General features: G+C 51.8%; 1 protein-coding gene across 1 annotated transcript in view; it reads right to left on the bottom strand.

The window, feature by feature from the left end:
* The window catches only part of SDK1 (sidekick cell adhesion molecule 1), a 581,111-nt gene that overhangs the window by 208,619 nt on the left and 357,884 nt on the right, over window positions 1-14,608 (bottom strand). Inside the window, exons 9-13 of the mRNA XM_060285242.1 lie at window positions 11,948-12,142; window positions 9,214-9,330; window positions 7,913-8,080; window positions 5,882-5,984; window positions 3,058-3,234 (exon numbers count right to left, since the gene is read on the bottom strand). Coding sequence (XP_060141225.1) covers window positions 3,058-3,234; window positions 5,882-5,984; window positions 7,913-8,080; window positions 9,214-9,330; window positions 11,948-12,142 — 760 coding nt within the window. The remainder of the gene's footprint in view (window positions 1-3,057; window positions 3,235-5,881; window positions 5,985-7,912; window positions 8,081-9,213; window positions 9,331-11,947; window positions 12,143-14,608) is intronic.

Raw genomic sequence — 14,608 nt, 5'->3', positions numbered from 1 at the left:
TCAGAAATTAGTACCTCCTCGGCGGTACCAAATCCCAAACCCATTTCAACCTGGTAAGTGGAGCAGGGCTTCCTCAGACACTGATGGGGCACCTGCTATGCCCCTGGCGCCGTTCCATGCACGGTGGGCTGGCTCCGCAGCAGACAGACACACCTAGTGTGTCAGAGGATAAAAGAGAGAAACTTCCTGGCCCCGGGTGACGGGGAAGGTGCCGCGGATGAAAAGAGGAACATTTTTTTTATAAGATGGCGAGGAACGGTAAGAGCTGTGACTGACTGTCTGCCCTAAGCTAGGCTCCCGGCCAGGATTTACAAACAGCGGTCCACTCAAACCTCACGGCCACCCTTTAAGGTCAGTGGCAACGTGCCCAGTTTACAGGTGAGAAAACTGAGACTGAGGTGCGAGGTGACCTGCCCGAAGTCACACAGTCAGGGAGAACTGGGGAGGGGTCTCCAGGCCAGCCTCGCTCCAGAGAGCCGGTGACCCTGCGGGGACTGTGGCTTCTGCCCGCACGGTGCCCTCCCCCCCCCCGCCCCCAGCTGGCACGGCACCAACTACCGAGCAAACCAACAGGAGAGCTGCCAGCAGGCGGCCTGCTTCTGAAAAGCCCACTTGTGACGCTCCTAATTTCTCCATTTAACAAAGTAGCTTTTAACTCAAGTGGGGAGGCTGGGGAAGCAGGCTTTCAGGTCCTTCGGAAGGACACTATTCAGCCACAAGTACCTCTCAGTCACTCCTGCAACGGGAGATTCTGTTGTCATCTGAGTGAGTCAGGAAAATGTTACTGGGCTGGGTTTGTAAGTTCTCCGAGAAGCGCAGAAGACCCTACAATCCCGAGCTGTGATTGTCATTCTTGCTCTCGTCATCACTGATGTCTCAGAGTTAAGACCTTACTGGATGTAAAGATACACCACGCTCTTGCCTACAACCTTCCCCATTCATTCTGATTTGGAAGAGTGGAGCGCTTACTACACCAACAATTCACAAGGAACCACCGTCTTCCAAATCAGCTCTGTAACCAGCTGTACCTAAATTGGTTTGAATCACGAATCCGCAAGTATTTCTATATTTAGAGATGAGGTGTTTTACCATCACACAAAGCCTCTTATTTTATAGATACAGCAACACTGGCTGAAAAATGTATTTTACTTAGAGGAAATCAAATAAGCAAATACTAGGGGAGCTGTGCAAATCAGGAGAACATAAACGTTGTGCAGAATAGGAAGAGTTCACTGCACTGGAAGCACACAATTTGGCTTCTGCTGACAGAGTCTTTATGAAATGCTAACACTTATTTATGTGGCACCAATGATGGATGATCTGAGAGTTCTCAAAGGTAGTTTAAAAATTGGGAATAGCACAGCGCATTATGTGAATTCACTGGTCATGGATGCCAACGTCATCAACAATTTTTAAAAAGATCCCCACGTGAGCTATGGGTGGAGGAGGAAAGCCCGCCGATCAGAGCTGAGCAAGGCTTGGCCGTCCAGCTCTCGCCGGTGGGGGGAGCCCAGGGCACATGAGCATCTAAGGGAAGGTGATCCGGGAGGATCGCCGGGGGCCTGCAACAAACACACATTCATTCAACCAACCAACGTGTATTTATTGAGCGCCTACGGTATGCCAAGCACTGCCAGGCACTCACAATGCAGAGCCGTGCCACCCTTCTACTTCAAGAGGGAAGAAGTCGCCCGCGTGATCGGTGCTGACGAGGGCGGAGCAGGTGCTGGGAAGCACGGGAGAGACAGCCTGCATCCCGGGGGCAGGAAGGGATCCTGCGCTGATTCCCAGAGGAGGGGCGCACCCTTCAGGGGAGGTGACAGAAGAGCCAGGCCAAGCCGTGGAGGCAGCAGAGGCTGAGGTGCCCTGGATGGGGGCCCGGGGGCCCAGGAGGGCAGGAAGAGCCCAGGGTCAGCGGGTCCAGTGGCGAGAAGCAGGGTGGGGAGACCCCCACTGGTCCTCTAGGGCTGAAAGGCAACTGGGTGATCTTTGATCACAACAGGTGACTAACCTCTGCGGAGCACAAGGTCATCCTGGGGAGGCCAGCCTGGAGGTAGAACGGCGCTTTCCCAGGTGCCGCAGATCCAACAGCCGGCCTTTCTGGACTAGCAGCTGCCCGTCATTAACGCGTCAAATCCCACGCGCAGGCTGGCGGAGAGCTGCTTGTTCAGGTCTGTGTGCAGCCAACATGGGGGCCCTGGGTGCAGCACTGAGCAAGCGTCTTTCCTTTTTAATTTCCTCGGCCAGGGCCTGGGGATTCAAAGGCAAATGAGACATGCCCCTGTACTCAGGGTTCACAGCCTATTTCAGGGAATGAATTTTGCCTATAGAAGCCTTCCTGGATCACAGTGGGCAGAGTCCCGTGAGAAAGACCTCTCAATCCTCTCACAGGCCCTTCCTGACGGCCAGCGTGCCCGTCGACCAGAGGGGCTGCTGCCGGCCAGCCCTGCCCCGCTTCTCTAGTTTCCGGTTTGACTTCTGTGTGTATGGGCTGGGGGAGCATCTCTGGGGGGCAACATTTTTAAAAAGCAGATAAATACATGTCGGAAAAACACACCGGGTCAGCAGGCTTTTCAGCTTCCTGCCCGTGCGGAGAGGGAGCTGTGGGAGGATGAGCTCGGAGCACGGAGGTGGACGCAACCAGGGCTCCCACGGCCCCCACCCCCAGGAAGGCCCAGGGAGAGGGAACGGGGCTCACGGAGAGGCCGCTGGCTTTCCTGGGACCTGGGCCAACCCGACACTGACCGGAAGCTTCTGACGGGCATCACTTGTCACTTACACACGGTGTGGTAAACAGTCTACAACGATATGGGCTCAATGCAGAGAATGTGATAAAAGGGATCAATGAGGAGGAAAACCAATAATTAAACCGTCTAAACCGAAGCTGAACATATTATCATTTTAAGGTTACCAAAACACCCCAACCCTGTAAGTGTACGTGCCTGAGGCCCAAGGTGGTGGCCTCTGACTGTTGGCTTGCGACCCATCACGCGTGTTACGTGATGGTCACATGGGGGAGGGTTGACACTGTGAACACGGAGCAGCCGCGATACTCACATCACCTCCAGGCGGGCTGTCCTGGAGTCGTTCCCGCCCTCAGAGATGACTCCACAGGTGTAGTCTCCAATGTCGCCCGACCACGTCTGGCTAATGAGGAGGGACCCGTCCTTCTCCACCACAATCCTGGAGCTGCCAGATGGGGTGATGATCACGTTGTCCTTCTTCCACACGTAGCTGTGGGTCAAGCAGAGAGTCCTGAGTTAGGACCCCCGTCGCTGATCCTTCCCTGTCTGTTAAAAAGCAAGCAGCTGGGGCTTCCCTGGTGGCGCAGTGGTTAAGAATCCGCCTGCAAATGCAGGAGACACGGGTTCGAGCCCTGGTCCGGGAAGATCCCACATGCCGCAGAGCAACTACTAAGCCCGAGCGCCACAACTACTGAGCCTGCGCTCTAGAGCCCGTGAGCCACAACTACTGAGCCCACGCGCCACAACTGAAGCCCGCGTGCATAGAGCCCGTGCTCCACAACAAGAGAAGCCACCACGATGAGAAGCCCGCGCACCGCAAGGAAGAGTAGCTCCCACTCGCTACAACTAGAGAAGCCTGTGCACAGCAACAAAGACCCAACACAGCCATAAATAAATAAATTTATTAAAAAAAAAAAGCAAGTAACTGATGACCTTGTGAGTACAGTAAAAACCGCCAAACTGTGCTCTTAAAAGGGTGATATTTAATACTATGTGAATTACATCTTAAAAAAAAAAGGAAAAGTGACCAGATGTCTTGTCACAATACAAAGATAGATGCTGAAGTTAAAACAGGACAAAAAGACAAGTGCAGACATTCATCTGTCTTTGGGCTCAGGACGGGGAGCCTGAGGGCTCCTGACCACCCGTGTCACCACTGCAACTGTACCTCCCGCTCCTGCAGGAAGGTCTCTGGGGGACAAGAGTGTAGCCTGGGCAGGGGGCAAGGTCCCCAGGGTGTCCCCGTACACGTTTTCTTAAAATCCAACCATTCTGGGGACTTCCATGGTCGCAGAGTGGTTAAGAATCTGCCTTCCAATGCAGGGGACGTGAGTTCGATCCCTGATCAGGAAATTAGATCCCACATGCCGCAACTAAGAGTTCGCATGCCACAACTAATGAGCCTGCCAGCTGCAATTAAGGAGCACACGTGCTGCAACTAAGAGCCGGTGCAACCATAAATAAATAATATAATATAAATAAAAATGTTAAAAAAAATCCAACCATTCTGGCAGACTGTCCTTAAAACTGCATTTCTTTCTCTTTTAATTCCTTATGACATTTTAGCACATTTTTCTTTTCAAATGTAGACTCCACTAAGAGCCTGTCCAGCCCCTCACTAGTCACGGCTGGATGAAATTAAAGTGCTGGCTTTCCTTTCCAAAGTCCTGGATTGGATTTCCAGAACGCACCCCGTTCTTTAAAGGCTTAATGCACACAGAGCACAGACATTTACAAACTGCTCCTCTGCAATTACCCCCAGACAGAGCAGGACTGTCTCCACCAGAAGGAAGTGAATCAGCTGCTCACTTGGGGAGCAGCATTCGGCGGCCAGTGTCCCTTAGGGCCAGGTGCTCCTTGGGGCAAAGGAACCCAGGACAAGGGGTGCCCCAGAGGAAGCCGCCTACTTCCTTCTCAGGAGGGAAGCTCCGATTTTGTCTGTTTAATCACACTAAAGAAGTTACAAGAAAACCACAAAGGTCTGAGGGGGGTTTCTGGTGTGCCCTTAGGGTAGCAGAAAACTGGCTCATTTGTCCTTCGTTCGGTGACACTCCCAAGTCCTTTAGAAACGAATTCCTTCCTTCCTGGAATCCTAGATTTCTCCAGGTAATCTCTAACTTGTTGGCTTTCGTTTCTTCGTTTTGCATTCAACATTCTTGTAACGAAAGCAAACTTGGTTTCTGAGCTCTGGGGAAACTCCAGAGAGACAGGTAGAGATGTGGAAATTCACGATTTGTCAAACACCTGCCCAGGAAGAGTGAGGAAACAGCTTAGTCTCCGAATCCGGTGAGTAACGTATGTAAACGTCGACAGCCACCTCCCTCTGCTCAGTGTGAAATGTTCCAGAAGGAAGGAGGGCATCTTGATTCTATCATTTGGCTAACTGCATGCCTTTGGGGCTAAGGCCAGAGTGAAAATACTAGGATGACTGCATCTTTCTTTCTAGATTCATTTTCAAGGCTGGTTCTGAAAATTAAAAACTATTCTGAAAGTGGCAGCCCTTTGGGAAGAAGCTCGCCACCGACAGCCAGCTGTGTCTGCTGCCGCGTGTCTACCTGGGCTGTCACGTTCTTCATCACGACCGTCCCCGTCTGAGTCAAACAAAGACAGGTGTCACCACCCACTTCGTGGCCCTTCACGTCCTCTGGGTCCCCTGGTTCCCCGCAGTTTCCTCTAAGTGTGTTAGATAACCGCAGGTGCCTTTCTTCCATGCGGAACTCCCTCTCCCCATGACACAGTGGCGCCATCCTTGGAGTAGAGAAAACCCCTCGAGGCTAGCACAGCCCCAGCACAAACACTGCTGAAATCCCATTCGATCCCTCTGGATTTTTCTCTCATTAAGTATCGGCCTCTGACAAGTACGTTTTACAGATAGTGTATTAACCTTGGCAGAAAAATCATGAAAAGCTGTATTGAAGTCATGAAGTGGAACATAGCTCACTGTAAATAATACATAAGGCTGGAGTGGAAAATGGGATTTGTGTGATTAATGATGGAGCCCAGAACTGTAAGATGCTCTAATCAGGGATCTGTGGCTGGAATCAAAGTTTCTGAAATTCTCCCTTCTCATCTCTACTTCAGTTCCCCAGCTCCCAGAATACTAATGAGCCCCAAACGTTGTAATTGACCGAGCTGACCGGAGAGAAGTGCGGGGGTCGTGGGTGGTCCCACAGTGCAGCGTGGCCGTGGTCCCCTTAATCACCACGCGGTCCTCCGGAGGGTTCACGATGGACGTTCGATCTGGAAAGACACAAGTCGCGACTCAGACAAGATTATGTGCCTGAGCGTTTCCTCCCTCGGGGGTGACGAATTGGTCATCTGACATCAAAACCTCCTAGTTTTCTCTTAGCTCGGCAAAACCAGTGCACATGGAAAGCACCCAGAAACGTTCAGAGAATTGAAAGCAAGCCTGTCCGCCTCCCCCAGCCCGTCTCAGGTCACTCCCGGACCTCAGACACTCCGGAAGGAAACAAGAGGGAAGATCGTATGCAGACGGTTAGCGGGTTCTACAACCTGGATTCTTTCCCAAGATTGTCAACATTCTGGTAATTTCTACTGTCTACACAGCACGTCATGACTTTGCAAAGTGCTTTCATTTATGCTGTTTCACTTGGTCCTCACAACAGTCTTGTGAGGGTTGTGATAATCCTTTTCCCAGTCATCAGTAAGGAAAACTGATACAAGTACAGGGTCTTGCCTGATGCCACGGGGCCAGTAAGCAGTGGGGCCTGGTGCCAGGTGCAGGCCCGCAAGATCGTCCGGACCTGTGGCCGCCCGACACTCCACAGCTGCCAGGGCCAAGGCCCTGGAGACGGCCCTGGGGTGTGTGTCCCCACGCTGCACACCTTCGGGAGGGCGCCGCTCGGGCACCAGGAAAGGAGACAGAACTTGGAGCCATGAGACTGGGTTCAGAGCCCAGCCCGACGGCTTACCAGGGGGGCATCCAGAGAAACGCTCTGAGCTTATTAGTTTTCTTGTCTATGAAAGGGGGTGCTGCTACACTCACGCTGGGACAGAACAGAGTAGGGGACGCCTGGGAAGACCCCTGCAGCCCACACAGCACTGCACCAACCAGTCTAGTGCTATTATAATTTTGAATCTCAGCAGATCCACAAAATTTTCCGGTGAGGGACCTACAGAGATGCAGACATCAGTTTTCCACAAGCTTTTAAATTTATGGTTAATTTTTGGGAACACTGGATGAACCAGATGTGGTTGATAGAATAGACCACCAAATGGAACAAAAGCTCTTTTTCAGTGCTTAACAATATTGGAGGATTTGGATTCATTCCTTTTAAACTTGTGATATTTTTAGAACACCTAATAAATGAGAAAGGGTCATTTATCGAAGCGGACCAACTATATCATAGGAAACGCTAAGCAGACATGAAACAAAGCACAATTTAGGTTTTCCTCAAGGATGGCATTTTAACAAGTTAGTCACTCAGGCAAGTTAAAAATTTCTCTCCTCGTATAGATGGCTTTACAAAAACCTATTAGTGAGCACTGACTGTCTCTTGCTTCTTTGAACAATAATTTTTTAGTGATACAGGTATGGATGAAGCAGAGAGAGAAAAGTTTATCAGCCAGTGAAGCTAAACACCTGGTAATCCAATCCTTATGTTCTGGAAGACAATTTATTCTGCATTTCAGAAACCCGTGTTATAGATAAAATAAAGAGAAAGAAAAGCTGGAGGAACCACAAAGATCCTTCAGTTCTCTCCTAACATAGAGGAAACATCCACATTTAATAGACGAGGAATGTTTTAGTTGGCTACGATGACAGTATAGAAAAAATGCTTTCTCTGGGATTTTCAACCTGGGTCCACTTTTCTTACGTGATGTTTATAAGATTAGCCAACCTATCAGGTTTTTTTTTATTTGAGCTAGTTTTGGGGGTAATATCCCTACTCTACTGAGGTTAAAAAGTTAATCTTTTCTCTCTCCTGAAACGTCCCCATTAAATCTTTGCAGACATTTTCTAATTATTCTTTTAGAAGCTGAAAAATTAATTAGTCAACAGATTTCTCCAAATTAGTTGTAAAAATAATGATTCTCCTTTGATTGGATTAGCGAGTCCAAGGGCATATATTGACATCCCCGAGCACAGATGACACGCCGATTAAACCATTATTAACAGAGAGCTGCACACGGGCTGTGGTCCTTACTCCACACGGTGAGCGTGGCAGACGCGTTCAGGGAGCCCTCGGAGTTGGCTGCACAGCACGTGTAGTTGCCGGCATCCTGGATTAGGACAGGGGTGATCTGCAGACCCCCAGACTCAAGGAGCGTGAACCTGGGAATTCGCACAGAGCCACTGGCCAGAATGTGGTTTCCTGGGGACGACAGACAAAACAGCAACGTGAGAACTGCAACGTTCGAGAGAAGGTAGTGCTCTGGCCGCACCCAAGAAGATAATGTGAGGAAATAATCAGAAGGAAGCGGAAACGTGAGGCACAAAAGTAACCAAAGCAGTTCGCTTTAGCGTTCATTAGAATAACAGAAACCAAGAGCATCCTACTCGTCCAATGTTGAGAGATTTGGTTACACAAGTTATGAACCATGTATGTGATTGTTTCCTTTGGGCGACTGATTCTGAGTTTTCTTTATACGTGTATGCATTTGAAAACTTTCTCTATGAAGCCATTATTACCTTCTAAATCAGGAAAGACAAAAAGAAAATATATAAAATGAAAGAACCCCTCTTTCTGATTAATCTGTAGGTTCCCGGATCTTCATAAGCCACGGCCCCGGTGCACGAGTCATACCTGAGAGCTGGGAAGCCACCGACTGGTTTTCTGGGAGTGAAAAAAGATGTAAGTTTTGACGTTTCTCCCAGATCCAGTCCCCTAAGCATGACCAGTTAATCGATGAGGATGAACCCAACTCAGCCGCGGTTCGTTAAGGACAGACTATGTGCGCTGTTCGTTTAGTGGCAGGTGTGCTGAATGTGTGGACAGGGCTGCAGACGAGCTGCAAAGAGCCCAAGATGTGACACCACTCCTCACAGGAGCTGAAACTACAGTCGGATTAAGAGAGCCACACACGTCAAGCTGTGGAGGACGCAGGCGATCCTGTGCTAGAGCAACTTTCTTAGAAATGAAGGCGGATGTAGTCTTAACTGTGACTATTACCAAGGAAGCACTCCTTCATTCACAAAGGGGAAGCTGCAGCTGAAATCCAGAGCCCGTCGGGCCCGGGGCACCCGGTGAAGGGCTTGACGGAGGACAGCACCATTCACACGGCGTACAGACACGTGCTTCCTCTTCTAGGCTGTGAGCTGCACAGAGCTTAAGGGGTCTTGCTCGTCTGACCCCTCCCCGTGCCCCTAGCATCGGCCCCGGTGGGTGCTCAGTCAATGGATTTTTACTCTTTACCGAACGAATGAGTGAGAATGACCAACACAAGGCGGGGCCGCTGGGCTCACTTGCTGCGTCGGCCGCGCCCTGCAGCAGGTGCGAGCGCCTACCTCTCCTCCACGCGATGGCCGGCCTGGGAGCCCCGGACACCTCACAGCTCAGGACGGCTGTCGTCCCGTCAGTAACCGTGGTGTTCGCCGGAAGCTGGGTGAAGGCTGGGGCGACATCTAGGCAGAGGAGGTGAACAGTGAAATATTCAGTGCGTCGTCCCTCGGAAACGCTCAAGCCAGCCTGGTGGAGTCATCCACCTGGGCTTTTACAGAACTAATCACAGAGATAACTGAGCGATGAAAAATGAAAACCTTTCAGGAAGACTACAGCCCTCCACTACCCGTCTCCCAGGCATCACCATCTTTGTTTACAGCCTGAAGAGAAATACGGTCTCGTGACGTAATGGACACACAAGTGGGGAAGAGCAGGAAGAACTGTTTTTGACCGACGTTAAAGAGAAGAGAGACGTTTATTTAGATAAATCAAACAAGCTGCTTTCATTATGTAAAGAAAAAGGAAAAAGCTAGTTTCTGAATATCCTACATCGTCCTGAAGATGACACTTTGACACTTCCTAGGATCCGTTCTGAAAGTTAAAACGACCAGATTCCAAGGGCTTCAGAGAAGAATCCCTGGGGGGAGCGTTGGGTCTTCCTGTTCACGGGGGGCCGCCCGGGCCTCCAGCTCCCAGCAGCCCTGAGTCAGACCCAGGAAGACAGCGGCAGCTCGGGCCGGCTTCGGGGAGGACTCCGCTGACTCTGCACTACTTTGCAAAAGATTAAGCCAGAACCCCTGAGTCCCAGCCGTGACCTGCAGCGCCCAAATCCTGTGTCGGGGTCCCTGGGGTGCCTGGGCCAATGCCCCCGGGGCAGAAGCGGGCAGGCCCAGTGGACCCTGGGGCAGCCGCCCGCCTCTGCCCTCCCTCCCCGCTGGGCGTCCACCTCTGGTGCGAACCCCTGGATGACGTGGGGGCCCCCCGACTGGTCTCTTCCGCTCGTCCCCTCACTGTGCCCCCACACCAGGTGCGGAGGCCCTCTGAAAGCTTCAGACGACGCCCGGCCAGTGCCCACCTCAGAGCCGCGAGGCCCCACTCGCCCCCTCTGTGCCCGCACACACCTGGGCCGGCCTGTCCCTCCACGCATCTGTCGGGCCCCTGCAGCTCCCACCTGCACCGTGGCACGCACCTCTCCAAGGCTCTGCAGGGCAGCGTCCTCCCCACCTGCAGGCCTCAGCTCCAGTAATAACCCTCTCATCTCAGAGAACCCAGCCCCCTGCGCCCGCCCTCTAACGAGCTTCCCTGGCCGCTCTGGGCCTCGCCTAGTCTTCCTCTGTAGGGCCCCCAGCGCCCTCTGCCGTCTCTCCCCTCCCCCAGGACCCTCCGTCCTGGAAGCACGAGAACCTGTTCTTCACAGCATCCTCTTAGCTCTGTCCCCGCGCCTCTCGGGCCCAGAGTAGCTGACACAGGTGCTCACTAAACGTTTGTTAAGTGAACGAATAAATATTGATTGTTTTACACTCTATTTTTCTTTCACTAAAAGTACTTTAATTAAAAAAAAATCCCTTTTGCCAAACCCCGTACTTACAAAACAGACACGCAGCGTTACCATTATCACACATTTATTTGTTCACTCTCCAGTTGTCACGGTAACCAGGTGAAGTAGCACTTTCATTTAAATTTCCAAACCGATCCTCCTAAGAACCCTGTGAACTGGGCTGGTGGGTTCCATTTTGAAAAGAAAACTGAGTCTCAGAGAAATCGGGTGATCTGCCCTGGGTCTCTCCCGAGAGCAGCGTCTGCAAACCACCAGCCTGGGCCTAATCCAGCCTGTCCCTGCTTTCGTAATCGGAGTTCTGTGGAACAGCCACGTCTGCTCAGAACCATCTGCGCTGCCTGCAGGCTACGACAGCAAGGTGAGGAGTAGCAACGGAAACCACGTCCTTCAAAGGCGAAAACAGGCACCATCTGGCTTTGTACAGAAAAAGCTTGCCCATCCCTGCCCTACAACATCCACTATTCCAAACAGGCTGAAATCATTCTAATGGATCAAAACACAGTTTTTGGCTTAAGTCCCCAGTATTATCTCTGCTGCTTGAAGTGATACTGGTTTCCTATGCTCCACAACGGAGGGGAAATTTGACCCCCGGCCAAGGCTGGAGGAAATGACCCCTAGTTTACCAAAACATATGCGTGAATATTTCAGGATCGCGTCGGTGCCTTCCTACTTCTGGCTGACGAGAGCCACTGGCCACGCACACGCTGACCAGTCTGCTTTCTCCGACGGCTCTCAGCATTTTGCTTCCAAAGGGCAGACGTGAAAGGCAGGGTTCCCTAATCCCTAAATCCTACTTCGTTTTAGAAGAACAACATTGCAACTATGGGAGGTTAAAGAGAAAGCCCGCAAATATAATAAAAACCTTTACCTTTACTTCACTTTTCAGAGTGCCAAAGTATTTCTGTTACTGGGACAATAAAAGAAAGTCACAAAAGAACTATAATTGTTCAATAAAACTAAAATAGAGAATGAATATAAAAAAATGGAAAAAAGATCCAAAGAGAAAGACGCGGGATGAGCTGCTGTTCACTAACCGTCTTTCCAGTTCTGTCCAGAAAAACGGGGAGTGTGTTCCTATGTCTCAGCAAAGCGGTGTGTTCAAGGGCTGGGAAGGTCAAGGCTCCAGAGGGCCGGGGGGAGCGCCGGGATGGGGGTGCTCGGGCTGAACAGACACTGGCGTTTTCTGACATGTCCATGGGGCGAGGACTGGGGAGGCCGGCTCTGCAGCGGGTAGTACTCACTGGTGACGTCCAGGTAGGTGTAGGTCTGGACCTCCCCGCCCTCGTTACTGGCGAAGCACTGGAAGATTCCCGAGTCCTCCGGACGCAGCTTCTGGACGCGCAGGCCTCCACTCGACAGCACGTGGTATCGAGGGCTCTGGAGCTTGTTGATGGAGACCGCGTCCTTGAACCACCGGAGGGTGGGAAGAGGGGCCCCTGTGCAGAAGGGAAACAAAAATCGTTAAGCTTCAAGAATTCCTTACGTGAGGGCTAAATGGCAGTATTTCAACGGGCATTTTCTCATCTAGTCGTCCCTCCAAGCGCCCTGTGAGGCGTCATTTTTCTCATCGTATGTGAAGACGGGGAGGGAGAGGCCCGAAGGGGGCGGTGTGGGGCAGCTGCAGCCCCTTCCGGCTTCCCACGGCCTGTGCTCTTGTCCAGATGGTTCTGGCCACGACTGACCTCAGGCAGGGCTGGGAGGAAGGTCTCTGTCTCTGCCTCGTGGGCTCGGGGAAGGGTCACCAGGGCGGAGACTGTGCCACCCGGCAGAACACTTAACCCCGCCTTGTCCCCGCAGGGAACAAGGGTCACAGTGACCTCAAAGGTGGCTGTGAAGGTTAATTGGGTCAGTACACGAGTACCTCCTGGGGCCCGGCCCATGGCGCGTGCGGACAGAGCCGCTCGCTGCTCGTCGTCACAACTAAGGCCAGTGCCAGCGCGCACCGGCTTGGCAACAGCTCTGTCTAAGGAGCGGGATATCGCTGACCACCCGCTAGCGCGCCGTGCCGGGGCAGTGATCGGTTAGGTAAAGGGATAAGCACAGGAGGTGCATCTGGTTCAGGCTGGGGAGACACGAGAGGTCCACGCTGTGGCTGCAGGAAGTCACCTTGGCCCCCGACCCTGTACCCAAGAGCGGAGTGAGCTGAGATCACAGCCAAGACTTCGACCAAGAGGGCGAGGGCCACGCTGGGGCTCGGGGCCCAGCTGCCCCTCCTGGGTGTCCCTTCCTCATCCTGATGATGTTACGGGGCAGACCTAGGCCTCCAGGCCGTGAGACTGGAGTTGCTCGCGGTCTCGCCACCTGGAAGGAGGTTGAGGCTAGGGTCGGATGGGGCGTATGCGGCGGACAAGGTCACTGGGGAAGAACCCAGGTTGTCGATGAAGGGACTGTCCTTAGCCCGGGAGCACGAGGACCTCTGTTGCTCGTCCCCCGAATGGGTGTGGTCAGTGCAGGTAACCAGGCGATGATGCACTATTTCCCGGCAGCCTCGCTGCGTGGGACACACCGGGCTCCTCCTCTTGGTGGCTTTTCCGGGAGCCTCGGGGAACCAGCTGAAGGAAGACTGCTTCCGTTCTCCTTCTTCCTGGACCTGAGCAGGGTCAGGTTATCCAGGGAGGGTAGACAAGGGAGCCCGTCCAGGGAGCGAGACCATGGCCCTCAAGACAAGAGTTCTGGGCTCCGGGGGGCACAGTGTGTTTGTTGTGGCCCTGCGGGAAGTGCAGAACGTCTGGGCTTATTTCTAGATCTCAGATGGCGCTGTGCCTCAGTCTCCCTAAATAGAAAATGAATTTAAATAAAATATCTTGATGTGATTCATGCTGAAAGGCACACCCAAATCCCTTGCCTTAAGATGCTATGTAGGTATAAGATGTCTTCCTTAATAAATAAAGTTAATGTCGTGGAATATTTCAAGAGAAGGTATTCTCAGATTCTGTTCTTTGCCTAAATTATGCTTCCTGTCACTTTTCATTAAATCAGGAAATTAAAAAAAATCCATTGCAAGGTGAAAGCATAAGCAATCCACGTAAACTCTCATAATAGCAATTACATGATGTAGTTTTCATAAAGAATAACCACTTCACATGCTGCTATAGTTGCATTGTCAAAAGGAAGAAGTAAATTATATGATGGCAATGCAAGGCTGAAAGACCCGTTCAGCGTATGTTCATCAGCGTGTACTTAACAAGCAGTTTACTCTGCAGATATCAGGCCAGAAAAGCAACCTCTTGTCAAGGGGAGAGCCTAACATTGTCATTTATTGAAAAATAATTGTTAGTATATAGGGGAACTAGGAGTATATCTATTTTGGGGCGATTTAATGTCATAAACAGAAATCTTACCCCCACAGTATTGTAGATTCTCGTTTCTAAAACATAAGCACTCTAAATATTTTGTAGCTTCACTTTCACAGAGTTGCTGGCCGTAAAAAGCTGGTGTTCATAGAGAAGAGAGAACAATGCAGCAAAGATCTCCACTTGAACTTCACAGGACTCTTCTCATTCCTGTCTTCTCCCGCCCTGAGCCCCAGCATCGGAGAAGAGAAGCAGAGCAGGGATGGAGACTGCACCCTGGGAGCTGGCGGGACTGGGAACCAGAACCGGTAAGGAAATGACTCTTCTGGGCGGGAGCAGCTGTGGCAGAGGCTCAGTGGATGGAGGGGAGGGGAGGGGACGGGAGGGGACTCTTGGCCGGACGCCCCTCTCTACGCTGACACTCAACACTGTCCTGAGTGGCACTCCCACTCCTTCCCAGAAATGGAAAGTGACCTGCAGATCGGTGGTATCTGTTCCGAGTCCCAGGGCCTTGGCTCTCAGGGTCCAGGCCTAAGCACTGGCTTTGGAGCTGGTGCCTGTGGGTTTCGATCCCGTCTCCACCAACACGTGGCCCGAGGCAGGCTGCCT

Source organism: Globicephala melas, chromosome 15 (assembly GCF_963455315.2).
Source record: "Globicephala melas chromosome 15, mGloMel1.2, whole genome shotgun sequence".
NCBI lineage: Eukaryota > Metazoa > Chordata > Mammalia > Artiodactyla > Delphinidae > Globicephala > Globicephala melas.
The sequence above is the reverse complement of the archived record's forward strand: the minus strand, read 5'-3'. Positions and strand labels throughout refer to the sequence as shown.